General features: G+C 31.8%; 1 protein-coding gene across 6 annotated transcripts in view; it reads left to right on the forward strand.

The window, feature by feature from the left end:
• The first annotated feature begins 977 nt into the window (after positions 1-977).
• LOC105152065 (fibrillin-1) overlaps positions 978-17050 on the forward strand; it is a 37951-nt gene continuing 21878 nt past the window's right edge. The window contains exons 1-6 of one of the 6 annotated variants that reach the window (XM_011066112.2): positions 1273-1416; positions 2151-2377; positions 3604-3910; positions 15281-15363; positions 16602-16709; positions 16858-16992. In XM_011066112.2, the coding sequence (XP_011064414.2) occupies positions 3771-3910; positions 15281-15363; positions 16602-16709; positions 16858-16992 (466 nt within the window). In that variant the 5' untranslated portion in view covers positions 1273-1416; positions 2151-2377; positions 3604-3770. Of the gene's footprint in view, positions 2378-3603; positions 3911-15280; positions 15364-16601; positions 16710-16857; positions 16993-17050 lie in introns of all 6 variants that reach the window. The other 5 variants (XM_011066113.2, XM_087414965.1, XM_087414967.1 and 2 more) reach the window with 5 other exon arrangements.

Raw genomic sequence — 17050 nt, forward strand, 5'->3', positions numbered from 1 at the left:
TAATTACGTATCCTTAAACGAACTTCAGAAGTGTCGACCTATTTCTGATTTCGGTCTAGAAATCCATAGGCCAATGTCACTCGGATTTCTCAATTAAAGCTACAATCTCATTCGATAACGTCCAAATAGAGATATGCGCAATTGTAGAATGTCCAGCAACAAGAAAATTACGAAAATTGTGAAAGCTTATCTAATATCAACTAGGAAATTACGAAAACGCATGTAATGCGTGGAATATCTTAGCCACACGAATCAAGACCGCTCCTTCATTACATAATTATTCCTGATGTAACCACATAATATACACTATATGTATATATTAGTATGATAGATTATATAAGAAACAATAGAATAAAATTTAATCCTAAGGAATAAAATAATTTTGAAAACATATATCCGCTATATATCCGAAATGATAAAATAATAAATTAATGGTTTTTATATATTTTATATTTTTCTTTTACATACTAAATTAATCCGCTAACTGATAATCGAAATTTAATTTAATAATTTAATTTGTAAGCTAAATACTTTTATCTTACAATAATAAACGATTTGTTAAGACCGTATGTGTGAATACACAACACAAGTAAGAATTTAATGTATTATTACGGTCGAAACTGGATCTTAGATGCTTTTAAATAATTTCTATGTGAATTTATATACTACGTAGTTAATTTTTATTTTACATCTCTCTTTTTCAAAGGAATTAAAATTAAGTAATAAGACGAACATTAATAGTTTTAGAAGTGAAATTTTTTTAGAACAGAAAAGTGGAAAAAGGAGAATTTATTTTCTTGATTTTGAGCAAAGCATACAATTAGTTACTTATTGCACGGTGTCCTCGAGACAGATCAGTACCAATTAATAAATTGACACGAGCAAAAGAGCTTACTCCCCTGACTTCCGCCAATTTCGCGCAAATCGCATTCTTGACTGATCGATCAAGCATCCAAGCGCATCCTTTCGGAATGTATGCACGCGTGCACGCGCGCGTGTCCGTGCCTTCACACATGCGTGGTGTTAACAGCTAAGTAGAAGGGGTGGGCCCGTCTTGTGTCGTCGTCGTCATCATCTTAACCCGAAGAGGGGGAGAACGAGATCGACGCGATGTGTGGACCAGAGGAAGAGGAGAGAGAGAGATACAAAGCAGAGAGCAAGAGATAAGGATGGTTGAAGATGTCGAAGAGAAATAAAGAAAGAGAGAAAAAGAGAGAGAGAGAGAGAACCCTCCCAGATGAGCCCTCTCCTCGAGTCTACAATCTACAACTCCAGTCTCGCGTCGAGTCCCGTCGCGGCGCATCTTTCCGAGGTCCGTCTCTCTTGGGACCGATCGATCTCGAGCGGGCCGAAGGATCGATCGCTGATCCAAAAGTCGGAAGTCGCGTAGGTGTTCGGAAGTATTATACATAATATGTATATATTTATATCAAGTCTTTTTACTTTAATTTTCCTGATTGGTGACGTGGATTTTGACTTGAAAACTATACATTGCTTGCGTGTGTCTCTCCTAGATATTTAAATGATATACATATATTATTGCTTAATAAGAAGATAACATTGCGAAAAAATGAAATATTAACGAACTAGAACGTAGAATAAAATTATGCCTCAAGAATCCGTTATAAATTTTCTTGTTAATTAATATTTATTTGATATTTGAGTTTAATTATATTTTATCTCTCTTTCTCTCTCTCTCTCTCTCTCTCTCTCTCTCTCTCTCTCTCTCTCTCTTTCAAAGCGTTCACCCAGATACAGAGAGTTCAAAAAGAATTCAGAAATAATTCAGTCATATGTCATCAATTCTAAGTTCATTTTTATATGGAAGAATTGTTTTTGGAACTTTACAGAAAAAGAAAAGTTTTCTTTTTACATCTGAAAATGAATTCAAAATTGATGACATACGACTGATTTTTTTTTTTAACTCTCTCTGTGTTATTTGGGTTAAATATGTGCAATCATAGAAAAATTTGTCCTAAGAAAAGATTTTCAATTTGAATCTCTAAATAATCTTCGCCAAAGATCTCTCTAGTCCGTTACGTTAAAACAGAAAAATTGAGCACCACGTCGCCAATCGTATTATAAATTATTCGCGGCACGAGTCAGGAATTAGATCAAGTCGCAAATCTAAACTGGATCTTGATTCGCAGAGTGCTGACCTAAGCGAGCGATTTTTTGAGAATGATCTTTGATCGCGGCTCTCGGCTTCTTCACGCGTGATCGCGCGCGTTGGAGATCACGTCACGTCGAACACAGTCAATCGCGATATGCGCGATCGTCGACTAACCCACGCGTGTCGCAGATCTATTAATGCGAATATTTGCGAGCGACTCGTGCTAGTTATGGAATTATATTAGACTGCTGTTCGTTTAAACAGGTACGTCCGAAAGATGACCTTTAAACTCGTCGCGATGAAAATTTTATTTTCTAAAGGAAGAGAATCCTTTTCCTTTTTAAATATTCTTTCCTTAAATGAGCTCTCTTGTTTTCAAGAAAAATCTTTTTGCTGAAACGAAAAAATCCGTACCTCTACGAGAAAAGAGCAAATGTAAGACGAAACAAATTTTGATTTAAAAACCTATTTTTATTCCTATTATATCACTAAATGAATTTTTCTCGGAAATTTCCACTTCCTCGCAAAAAGGAGCTTTCAATAGCTTCGATAACGCCGTGGTACAGACTTTATGAGCTCATTCGTTACGGTGGTGAAACTCTCAAAGCTGGAACGCTCCAGTCGAGGTCCTATCTCAATTCATTTCGCTGGTAATAGGACCTGTTCTTTTTTCGCGGGAGCCGCTTACGTTTATGAAACTTTAAAGATAGGCTTCAAGCGTTAGTCGCGCCTTGCGTTATGATAACGAATAGAAACTGCACGAACAACGTTGCAACAAATTTGCGAGACTTGCTTTAATTGAAACCTCCTTTTCTTTTTGTCACTGAAAAACGTAGAAATCATTCAAAGAAAATTTTAAAAAATGAAGGACAAACAAATTTTTTAATACGAAACTGGTGATACACTTCAATCTTTATAATTTTCAAATCTTTAATTTAAAAAGTGAAAAATTTGTATGTCTCTGGATTACTATTTGTATAAATAAATATTAGTATTAATTTTTAAATATGTCGGGACAAGAGGACGAAGTTAGAATATTCCTAAAACTCTCATTGCATTTATAAATTTTCTATACTCTATTGCGTTAAAATATATAAATGCATTTTAGTAAACAGATAAATTGTTCGCCACGACAGTGCGAATTTAATCATGAATTCTTGCCTCTTGCTCGCCAAAACGCAATGGTGGATATTTATATCAGAAGATAGTTGCTTTTATCTCATCGTACTAATTTGGCGCTTCCGGAAAGGCATCACAGTCACGAGCGAATTATCGCATGTTATGTTTCTCGACGAGAATTCACGCGGTAAAATAGAAAAAGGAGGATGTTTAAGTTTCATATGAAACATTTTTTTTCTAATTAATCGATATTTGTGTAAGGCATTAGGTAATTCTCGTTCACAGTTCAGAGTTAAAAAATAAAAAATAAAAAATCAAACAGGCATTTACGGAACGATATCCTATAAAAGAGCTATAAATTGTTTTTATAGGCAGTGTAATGATCGCGATAACTTGGGAAAATCCTTCAAGATCAATCGAGGATCATGTGTATTAGGTGCGCGAGTATCGAAGAGATCGCGAGTTAAAAGGATAATCCGGGATAGCATCGAAGAAGGAATCGGATCAAAGATAGGAAGCTACAAGTTCCTTGCGCAGAATGTTTACACTGCTATTGCTGACGATCTGGATCGTCCTAACGTCTGAGTTCGTTCAGGACGGTGTAGCAACAGGGCAACGTTACACCCCAAATCCGATTCAAGATCTGGATAACACTTTGCAATCGGTACCACCTCTCGGGTGAGTATTCGCAATAGAATCATCGCAAAATCTTAGCAAAATTGTAACAGACAAATTTCGGGCCATTTTTTATTCTGACCACAGCGTAAAAATTGTCAGATAACATATAAGTATTAATAAAAATTTCATAATCGTAGTGTCACGAATCAGAAATATATATTGTAAAAAAATTTCATATATAATTGCAATAATTATATATGGATAATTATATATTATGATGGATAATTTTGAGATCTATTATTAAAGGTATATATATTTACACACATTTATTTATTGCAAGTTACAAATTATATATGTAAATAGAATTATTGTCTGTAGTGATTAAATTATTTGCAAAAGACGATTAAAATTAAGTTTATAGAAATATTTGTGTAATAATTCGTCAACGAATTATGTGCAATTTTTCTTAAGCTATTAGGTGTTGGAATTAATTCGTAGCGTTTTACAAGTGATGGGAAGTACTTTCATTAATGTATTTTTTAATGCTCATGTGAAATAAATAACATTCTTTCATTAAAAAACGCTACGAATTAATTCCAACACCTAATATGTTATCAATATGTGCAAACATAAAAATGCAAACATAATATTTGTAATATTACCATCATACATATAATATTACAAAAATTTATACTTTAAATAAAAATTATAAAATATACTATTGTTATTATCATACATAAATATTTATACAAATAAAGATAAAAGGTACTAATTTTTGTAGAAATGTACAATTTTATATATTTTACTATAAATTGTGTAATTTTTACACACATTATTTATGTAATTTTACATACTTCTCTTATAGTGTGCATTTACAAAATAGACAATATCTATATATTTTAAGATAAAAAATTGTACAATATAACAAATTGACATAAACATTTTATATCCAACAAAAAATTAATTAAGAAGTAATTTTATTGAAAAATAACACTTACGTTTATAACAATTTAGATTTTTTTCTTTTTTTAGTTCTTTGGCTTTTATTATCGCCTTGCAAGAAAATGCAATAAATCAAACTTTAAAATTGCCTATAATAGCTGACACTGGAAAATGTAATAAATTGAGGATGCTTTGTACTGTGTAATCAAGGCTGTAGATAACATTAACAAAAAAGAATGTCTACAATGACGAAATATCACATACTTTGTTGTCCTTGACGAACTACGATCACTTAAAAAGATTAAATCGTCTCATATGAGAGCGCGAACATCTCGTAACAAGTCGGTACTTATTTCGCTAACAGTGCGGATCTCTCGAGAATGAATGATTCCGATGATTCCCTCGCGCGACCACCGTCCTCGTGAATTAAATGACGCGATAACACCTAATTGGGTTATCAGAGTGTTACGTTATGCGCGGCGCACTGAATTCTGTCCAAGTCGCGCCTATTTTTTTGCAACAGGAGTCAAGTCGCGCAAGATAAAGTCTTGCACTTGCGCTATTTTCGCGGCTTCTCTCCGGCGATGATGATTTCGCGGCCGCGCGGAAAGCAGATGGGATAATAAAATGGGATTATTCGCACGCGTACACATTCATTGCGACCAATTGACAATGGCATGCACGCGACGGAAATTATTTTTCCCCGCGTGCGTGCCAAGTGCGATTTATCCGTCTGGCTTTGTCCGCAAATTTCTGATAACTTCCACGTCCGGAAGCCTCACGGAGTAATATTTAAGAAGTTTGTGAGACCATCAAAGAGTGCGCAAATTGAGTATATGAACATATCCATGCTGATATCGATGGTATTAAAAAAGGAGTTGAATGTTTGCATAATTGCGCGAATCATTACAATTCTAATCCGCGTGGGAATATCTGCAGATCTCTTTATGGAATAATCTAGTGGTTTCAACACTAATTTCCATTACTAATTTCATTGTTATAATATGCTGCAACTACATGGATACGCTCAGAAAAAAATGTTTGATATTATTACTTTGTTTTTGATATTTGTGACTATTGTATAGTAAGATAATTATGATTAGGAGCTCTATTTTTATTACTGTTATGGTTATTACTTATAATGTTATAATAATTACTAATCATAACTAAAAAATAATAAATATATATAATGTGATAATAACAATAATTATATTTACAGTTTTATATAAAAAAAATATATATATAGTTGGTACTGAAAATTATAATTAATTTACTATGCAATTACAGTATAATACCAAACATTTTTTTCTCAATGTATTAATACTTTCGTGCTGTCGGGAAAAATCAGAACACGGATAAAAATTAATTCGCTTAAGACACACAATTGCATGTCGCTATAGAATTATTTAATTTACTCGAGAGAATTACATTTGTTTGTTCAATTACAGTTTTTCCTATATATAAAATCAATGTATTTAACTTGCATTGATCGTTTTACTGGTATGACATAGGCCTCAGAAATTATAATCTTTCTAGTGAAGTTGAGATATGAATAAGCTCGATCGTTACATTATCTTTAGAAGAATACAAATGATAAATGACAAAGTTCAACGATTGTAGGGCATCTGTTATCTGTAGTTCACTGATTATGCGTTTTACAATCCTTCGCGTGTTCGTTGAGGCGCGACAAGCATACATATTTGTTCCATTTTGATTCTCGCACCTTCTCGCCAAGTATAACGAAGTTTCAAATCGCATTTTCTCGCATTTTTACGCGACGTATTTCGAACGTGATCAAATTCAAGTGGACATTGACGCGGATGGAATGGCGATCTGTCGGATGTAGGTCCCATCGGAATTGTAGCTAATTGACGTTATGGTATTAATAACGCTCTCTTAAATGTCGCCGATTAAGTAACGCTACCTAAACAATGCTTTTAATTGACTCTGACAGAGCACTCGTTAAGACGTCTACATTAGTAAGGAGCTCGTTTAACCCTTCCGGTCGCGTATGTCCCCTTTGTCGGAATGTTCAGACTCGGTTTAAATTGTTTGGAAATTAAAAAGAAATCTTTCATATACCGATTTACAGCTTTTTAATTTAAATTTTTGTTATTTTTATAACTTGTAATGTAACTCAATTGTTTTGTAACTTACAACTCAAATAATTTTTCATTTCCTAACTTTAGTCTATGAATAATTCAAGATGCTTGTAATCATAGACATAGATCACATAAAATAAAATATTATAGACAGTATTCACAGTCCATTCTTATTTTTAAAATTATTAAGTAACGTCTTAAGACAGGTCTTTGATTGATTTATAACATATTAAGACAGTACTTAAATCAATCATAAATATGATTAGAATTGCTTATAAATAAAAACAACTTTTTAATTTAAATTTTTCTTATCTTTATAACTTGTAATTCAGCTTAAATATCTTGCAACTTGTAATTCAAATAATTTCAAATAACTAATACCAATCTATGTCTATATATTTGTAAATAATATTATAACTCACATAATTTGAAATCATTAACTTAAATGATTCAAAATACACAGTAAAAATTTTGTATTCGTATTAAAAACTGTTCTTATTAAAATTTTTGTGTTAAATTTTTAACACAAATTTTTAACATATCCATAATTTAACATAATATAATTGAGTTAATTGAATATTCTGCTATAAATTGATATTCAATATTTATTTCTATAATATTCAAATAATAAAATTTATAAATAAGTTAACAAATGATATAAAAGGAATGCAATTTTAACGTAAATTCTAAGATAAATAATAAAATATGTTAATTTAACATTATAATTATAAATATTAAATTTACTAAAACGTATTAATTATTACATATTATAAATGCTAATTTTACTAAAGAAATATGCTTTCATAATTGGCTTACAAATTGTATCAGTATTGATGATTTTTGTATTAATTTTTTAAAATAATATTTGTATTATTTCCCAATTCATTTTATATTAAATTAACACAAAAATTTAAGTGAATCAATTTAAGACATGTGAAATTTAATAAACAAATTTTCCAATTGTATACTTATATTACAGATTTACATTCATTAAAGTTTTCTATTAATATTGTGCTTTGTACCTTCCGAAAAAAATCCGTCTTGAATAAAATGATCAACTCGATATGAGAAGTGAAATTGGATTAGAAAATAATGTCACAAATGCAAAAAGTGCAAAACAAGAATTAAGTAAACTTTTATTGACAAACGTTTCCTTCTCTACCATGCGAGTTGCAACCGCTACATTATCTGATTAATAAACGACGTATCCATGTTAATTAATTAAGAAGGCGGAGATGGAATGCGGACAGGAGCGATAAAACGGCAAGGAGCACCCCGGAATATGAAATGCATCTATCGCGATATATACTGATTTTTATCGACGCGCGCGAGAGATGACCCATTCACCGCCATCCGGTGCGCATCTATGTTGTGCTGGCGATTCATCATTTCGCCGAATGACGAATGATGCCCTCGCGCGCGGAATCTCGACGCGCCGTTCGTCGTCTTTTCGATTGTCACTGATAACACCGAGGGAATCATGCGAATGATCGACTGCGTAATCCGCGAAAAAGATCCTCGCCTGGGATGGACGTGCACTGGCACTCATCCGACAAAGAAATATCGTTAGGTATTATAATAATAGAACGGTGCTATCGGAGATAACATTATCATGTAAGTGAATCTAAAGCTTCCATCCATACAATATAAAATAATTCGTATTTGTGTTCAAATCTGTTATTGTTAAAATTTTGATGTTGAACTTTTAATGTCCGCATGTTAATTTAACATAATGTGTTTGTGTTATTTGAATATTTTTGTTAAATTAATATTCAACATTTTTTAGTGTTAAAATAATATAAACAGTGTGAACAAATTGTAAAAATTAATGTAACATTTTAGATCAATAAATATGATGAATAAATATGATGAATAAATAAAATAAATATCTCTTTGCAGTGACATGTTTATAATTTATACAATTGCTCCTTAAAAGCACAAACACAACTTTTAAATAATCAATATGTTCTGTTTAGAAATATAAACATTATTGCAAGAAATGGACGAAAAAGCGCTGAAAAGAGTAAATATGACTTCACCGATGTTTTAACGTTGCTAAACTGAATAACTATGCATATCATATGCATTTATTAAAATGTATATTTTAATTAATTAAGTGTGTATGTTTACTAAATTTTACGCTTTGACTGTGACATATATATGTATATATATATATACACACACACACACATAAAGTATGTTTCTTGTGGATGTTCAAGATCGAAATGTAAATAAGGAGATTTCGGCACATTGCACATCATTTACGTTCTGTTGGATGAATTGGATTCTAACGTTGCTCTTGTTAATAGAACAACGTGAAAAATAGAGTTGATTTTAAGTATAACGTGATCACCATTTAAAATTATCCATGGTTAGTTGAAACTACTTAGACTGATTTAAGCCGCGTATTACGCGACGCCCGGCGGCAGGAAGTGAAGAAGCAACTCGTAGGGATGTAAAGGCGGTCAGCATTAGAGCCGCTATCGCAACCTTTAATGCAACTCCGTGACGAGACGCCATTCGTATTTTATCGATGTCTATTAACGTTTTCAAAACGAAACAGAAAAAAGAAGAGATCGACAATAAATAAATAAGAGACTGCAGTCCAATAGATGATCGACATATTCACTCAAGTTTTTATAGCTCCGAGAGGATTTTTACACTTTTTACATTTATCATTTTTTACTCCGGTTGCACTATTTTCGTTACATTGTGAGCTTTATTTGAAATAAAATATTCGTATTGAACACCTGAAAGCACTAGTCCTCGAGAAAATTTTGTTACGAGTGTACAGGAAGCCACTTCGAAGTAATGAAGCTGTCAGCAACCAAAGGTTGTTAAACCTAAACGACATACGCTATGCAATGATAAGAAGCACGTCAAGTTGTTTTTCTGTCGCTCATTGCGCCGACTAATTTTGATTTGAGCATAATTTACTAAATCGTTACTGTCCGCGCGATTGCAGAGCAATAATTTCCGACAAGAAAAGACAAATGATTACGCAAGCTGGCATTGCCAGGATTGCGATACCGCAAGCAAAGTTTTATATCACGACCCGGAAGTATTCCGAAGTACCAAAGTTTCGTGGGTTCTTTTTTTAATTAAAGATATACTGGGTAATTCTCGTATAAGTGATCATCTTTTATTTCGTACTATTAGAGATAGATCTAATAAATATAATATTAAATTTAATAGTTCTAACTAAATTCTGCTCTAAGCACAGTGATTAGAAAAATTATCCATGTTAGAGAACAAAGAGATATGCCTAATTTTTGCACGTGAAATAAATATTGCGATATAATAAAAGTTGTAGCGTTTGTTATATGTTCAGAATGATCAGAACTCTATAACCTATTAAAAATTAACTAATTCTAACCTTTTAAGGTTCTAAGATTCTAGAAAAGCGTTATTTGATGGGTCTAAGAATCAAGAAATGTCGATGCTTGTCTTTTCGCGCACAACTTAATTGTATGTCGCAATACTTCGTGTCGTGACTGACACATTTGTGACACGACGCTCGTTTAAGGAGACCGCAAACAATTGCTCCGGCCATGTTTTTTGCAGTCCTTCACGCTATTGTTTGTTTGCCCCTAATCGCAATGGAAAAGCGACTGCTTTTGATCGCCTTAATTTTAATGGCCCGCAATTCGCGCCGTTTGTTCTGAAGCTATTGTAGTTTCCAATTGGACACTGTCGTAAGCAGTTAATCACTCACATTAATTAGGTCTATTATCTAGATGCTAGTCATTTATATGGTTCTATTAAGACACTATTAATTTATTGAAAATGATAATAACAGTGCAATAAATCAGTTTTTTCTTCTTCGACAAGTAATGAGTTTTGTAGGGTTTATTACTGAAGAAAGGTACATATATGCTTTTAAAATAAATTTCTTCAATTATTATCCTTCAATCTCAGAAAACAAATTGTTATTTGTTATCATCAAATGTCTTTGACGATATTTGGATGTAAAAATGATGAGAAATTACGTCATTTTGTTTTTTTTTATTTTTAGAAACTCCGCTTAAATTCTTTATATAATAATGCAAATTTGCAATATATGTGATATATAATTATAAAGAATTCAAATATTTTTTTGCAACATATGAAAATGAATTTGATCATTTATCATATAAAACTGCTTTTATCGTTTATAATTTTAAGTGATATATTGAAATAATAAAATTTATTAATAGATAATATTTAATGTCATAAAATTAAATTGATTTACAAGGTTTCTATTTTAAACACCTGAACGATGATTCTTACATATTTTGCTCCGTAAAAATCCATGTATAATGAAATATAATGATAATATTTTAATCTATATTTATTCTTTTATTTACCTTTTTATTTTTTTATTTATAATATCTAAATATAAAAATCACAATTCGAGTGTTGCAAATAGAAATCTTGTAACAATGTATAAATTAAATACAGTAATTATTCATTTTATGATATCAAAAGCACTATTACATCTAAAAAATATATCTATATACATATATTAAATCAAGTTGACATTTATGGTACATTTAGAAACAGTTTTTAAAGAAAATAATAATATTATGAAAGTAGGTATTAAATTAATTATCAATTTAATAAATAGAATATTAATATTCCAAAAATAAAAAATATTAGATATGAGATTCGCTGTGTCGTTACTTATACCTTTGTGTAATAATATAAAACATCGGCTCGAAAAAGAATTAAATAAATAAATTCGATCAAAATTATAAATAAAAATTGAGAAAATTGAAAATTGTTTAAAATTATATAAAAAATGTGAAAAGCGTAAAGAAAGTGAGGTTTGTATTTCCGTCAAAGAGATGAGCGTGAGTGATCTCCGCGAAAAGATCTTCAAATAAAGATATCGACCGATGAACACATTGCGCATTGATTTCAGTGCTTGTTAGGACACGCTATCATTATGGGCGGGTGTTAAAATTACACCCTGTCGACACGGTTATAACAGCACGCCACGTGTTGATCGGCGCGATCGGACACCGCGATACAAGCTCAACAGTGAACCAATCTCCCAAGGAGCATTCATTTGCATACAGATTGGATTAAGCTTATTTCGGCTACGAGGTGATGATCGACCGCGCTCCTCGTAATTCTGCCGTCAATTATCATTATTATTATTATTATTACCACCCGAACGCGAGCTTCGCTACAATTTTCCAATTAACGACGCGTATCAAAGTTAGTCATCTCGCCGATTTCCAACTTTTGCCGTAATGACAATCGGTGTTTTAACGGGATCTGATTTTTATCGTCGATAATAAGAGTAAAATACAAAAGAAGATAAACTCAAATTCAGGATGAAAGAGACTTTAAAGATTTTTCACAAAAGTCAAATAAATCCATTTTTTAAATTTGAATTATGGAGCCAAATTGTACTCTACCAGTAGCGTCACATCAGGAATAATTTTATTTCGACAAGAATCAAATAGAAAATGGGAAATAAGTATAAGAGTTTAACATTTGCAACGGCTGTTTTTGTTAAAAACAAACATAAAATTTTGTAAATAAAAGCTGAAAAAATTATTACTCTAAATAACATATTTTCTTCGTCTTTATCATTATTAATGATTTAAAAAAAGTAAATATGAAATATTATGGGATAATTAGATAGCAAAAATATAAAATTTTCACACAAACCAAACAATTTTAGTTTTTTTTTCTAAATGGAATAAATGTTTTAAAATATTTATTAAAATAATGTTTCTAAAACTTTATACATATATATCTACTAGATATATGTTCGGAGAAAGGTAATCATGTTTATACAATATATTTTTTTTAGTTTCTTGAAAATTTGACTTTTCCCACTTGTTTGATTTTTGTAAAAATACTCTAAAATTACTCTTAAACGAGTTTGAGAAAAGTTGAGTTCTTTATAACACTAAATTATCCAAAATGGCTCTCACTTCCTTTTTTTAAGTCGGGAGATTGTTCACCGATGTAATCGCGTGTAAACATCCGTCAGGTACACACCTCGAGCAGTTAGTGGGCCACTGTTTGAGCAAGATTGCTTCATCACGCGCTGTGCACACGCATTAATATCGCTTTACAAGCGTCCGCCATAATCCGCCAGCTCCCACGGCAAAGGTGATACGCACCAGGCATGTAACGCGTATGTCAGAAGTCACGGGAGGAGATATACGAAAAAGAAAAGTGTGAGAGATGCCGGACACGCGAGTGCATTAATCTCCCTCGCGCCAACGAAACGAGAAATGCGCGAGTTGCCTCACCGAGTCTTGCTTGAAAGACACGCGAGGGAATGCAAAGGCCGGCCGCATTGCAGCGAGAGAGCCTCAGCGCGATCTCGTTCGAGGGATCTTAAAATCGCAAAATCTTGGATTTCATCTCTGATACGAACATATCTACTGAGTCAGTACGCCGGAACTCGGATATTTCGGAAGATTATCCAAGCATCGTGTTCAATTTTGAAGGAAATTCTCTTTACGGTCGAAGAATCGTTGAATTGACAAACCCTTACAGAAATTTAATATTGGAAAGCAATTACCGAGAGAATATTGTTGAGAGGAAGAATTCTTTAAGATGACTTTTCAAAGATTTATACAAAAATATTATTACGGGTATCAAAAATTTTATTAGATCTGTCTTGATTAAATATGGCCTTCTTTACTCATATATATTGAACTTCACAAAGATCTCACTCTTTAAAAATGATCAAAAAGTTATCGTTCTGTAAGATGTCTTCTAAAAAAACTTTTTATAGTATCTACTTATAAATATTGTTAGTAAGCAATTATACGACACCGCCATCAGACGCGGCGGAGTTCTGTAAAAATTTCTCGTAAAAATCATGAATAACAAAAAAAGAGGCGCAATGTTATAGATAAATATATGTAAGACATTGTAAAATCATTTATTTATGTTTTAAGAAAATGATTTTTTGAAGTAAGCCGTTAAAATAAGGTTCCATGAATGGATAAAAGTAAATTAGATATATTTTGACATTTAATTTCGTTTAGTTTTGTATCAAAAAATTAATTAAATAATTAAGTTAGTCGGTTAAAATTAATTAAGGACTTCGATATTTATAAGAAATCAGATTTAGGAATTCTTTTAGATGTTATTATGACATATTCTTTTTTTGTATTTAAAATTGACATTGGACAACTTATTGATTATGTTATCTTCAAGATTGTATTACCGAACATCCTACTCTCAAACATGAGCTCTTGAGAAGTTCTGGTAACATAATGCTTATTAGATAATTAATATTGGAAGGACCGAGCAGCCTGCATTTGGTTCCTCGCGAAATTCGAACTGCTATTAACTTTTTTAACCTTTGCTTCTACATGATATCCTCTTGTATGTTTTATTATTTTTTATGTTTTTAATTTTAGTAAAAAAAATGTTTCAAATATATACATATAAAGTGATGATTGAATTTTTATTTGATTGTCTATATCCAAAAGAACTATTTGAAATCAATTAACTGACTTTGTTAATTTGATATTCGTATATATTTTACGATATTTACAAATTTATGACTTTAAATGTTCAATAAATTATATTATTATCTATAAGTTATATTATTATTAAAATAATTAACATTAAATATGATTAATTAACGTTAAATATGATTATCTATACATTTCGTTTCTTTCTATTTATTGTTTATAAAATAAAGTGTGGAAAAAAAAATCAAATTGATTCCTACGGTCTTTTCTTTTAGGGAGGTCGTCAAATCCAGTCTTTTAGCGCAAAACAATAGTACTTTTAATATTCAAAATAAGTAATTAATTACTATCTTTTAGTATTAGCCAGTATTAAATTAGATTTCTGTAAGGGAAGTTCAATGTCCTCTGAACCACAGCCCTATAAACCTTGTGTTAGATAATGATCGCGTTATCGCCCTTGCGATAAAAAATGGCGTGACGTGAGAAAGCCAGCGTACTCCGGCGTTTGCGATTGCGGCGCCAAGGAGCCTAAGTGGCGGTGTTTAAAGCCGGTCGCGGTTCATAGCAGCTGACGTTAATTACGAGGCGCCAGATGTGAATGGCCGCCTTGTTCCGAGGTGGCACTCCGCTCTCTTCCTATTCTTCCTTTTCTTTTTCTCTGTCCCTCTCTCTTTTTCTCTCCTCTCTTCTTGCGCGTGCCACGATGCCGCGGAAACGCCACGTTTCCGCTTGCGGCATCTTCAAGCTAGCCATAAAGAGCAATCTATGACTCATGATTAATTCTTGCTTCCATAATTTCAGAAATTAATAAGGAAACTGCTCGCGGTCCTAAAAAAATTCATGTATTCTGAATTCATGTATTATGAATCTCATTTTGTATGTAGATTCTTTTACAAAATCATGTGTACATATATATCAGAAATCAAAAAATATGTTAAAAATGCTTCTAGGCCGAACGTATGCAGATCGAGATACAAAAACTATTGCTGTCCAGGATGGTCAAAAAAATTGGAAACAGGCTTATGCGTCATTCGTAAGTACTGATCTAATTTTACTAAAACATTATTTTGCTAAAATTTATAATAATAATAAATTAATTATGCATATGTATTTATAATTATAATTATATATATATATATATATATATATATATATATATATATAAAATTAATTATGTAACTACGTATGGTAACTAATAATAAAAACAGTGCCAATGGACACAGTAAAAAGGTATGAAAAAAGCAAACTGTGAAATTAAAATTTTTGTTTATAAGCTAAATTCAAAATGTAAAAATATGATCGTTTCATTCTTCCTTAAATTTTCAATTAATTAATCAATGTTATATTATAATTAATGATTTTATAAATTAAAAGAAGCAGAATTTAAAATACATAATAACACGAAATATAATAATTTGTATCCTTTCGATTCTATCATAATCGAACCTCCCGCGAGATATTCGCGGAATAGAAAGCGTTATTAATATCGGGCGAGAGGAACCACTTATCATTACCGATACTGCTCGGGAATGATAACAATCGATGCAATTACGTAACGGACAAATGGACATTTATACGATACGAACGGCCGCCTCGAATAAAACTGGTTTAATGACCTGTTATGTGCTTCCTGTTGATCACATTGTCTGATGGTAATGTGGCCGCACTTCGTTCGCGATTTGCATTCCGTCACAATTTCCGGGTGTCTAACAATATAATTATTAACAATAATTAGTTCGTAATGTCTTAAAAATGTTGAACCATTAACATCATGCCTTTTAATTATAATTATTATAAATTTGCATTGATAAGATTTAATTTAGTGTAGCAATAAAATAAAAACAGTCTAGGCTCTCTCTGTTTATGTAAAAAATTGTAAACATCAAACCATCTAAATTCCCTGCCTTTTAAAATTTTCGCTGCAGTTAGGTAAACTATTTCTAATCGCAAAAAAAAGAAGTAATGGAAATTCAAGACTAAAGATAGGTCACAAGTTCTTGCAAACATCATTCTATTCTTCTTGGCATTCCAAAAGTCAGAACAAAAACAGAACTTGTATTATCAAAATTTGTATTATGGAAAGCACCCTTCACTTCTTTATATGTATATGTGATTGTTTTGGATGACATTTATTGATTCCTTGTTAAATTTTGAGATTAGATTTTAAACAATATTGAAAATCAACTGATAAAATTAAATAAACATGAATGGAAAAACACGTATCATATTCGGTCAATCATCTAAAATTTTAAATATCATCTATTGTTTTAGCGATTTGCGCAAAACGCTGCGGTCCTCTTGGGAGATGCATAAGACCGAATATCTGTTTATGTGAGGGCGGCGTTGTCGCTTCCGCTTGTGGCAATGGTCAAAGCAAAGGTGAGACATATACCGGATGTTCCCCAGAGTTTTCAAACCAATCCTTTTGTAAAGTTGTTAGTCATTTTTAAACGGTTTTGAAGACAATAGCGGATTTATTAAAAATAAAATTTGTTGATGATCTGATCAACAAATATGTCATCAACAGTCATCACCGCTGAGACCGGAAATGGCGGTGATCGCGGCGATGCAGGCAGATGTAAGGTTCATTGCATAAACGGAAACTGTGTCGACGGCCGATGTCAGTGTCGCAGCGGATACCAGGGAGAATTCTGCAATGAACGTAAGTCCAATTAATCTCGTAAATTGAAATAAAATCATAGATTCTTACGAGATTTTTA

Source organism: Acromyrmex echinatior, chromosome 17 (genome assembly GCF_024713525.1).
Source record: "Acromyrmex echinatior isolate Ae372 chromosome 17, ASM2471352v2, whole genome shotgun sequence".
In the NCBI taxonomy this organism is placed as follows: Eukaryota; Metazoa; Arthropoda; class Insecta; order Hymenoptera; family Formicidae; genus Acromyrmex; species Acromyrmex echinatior.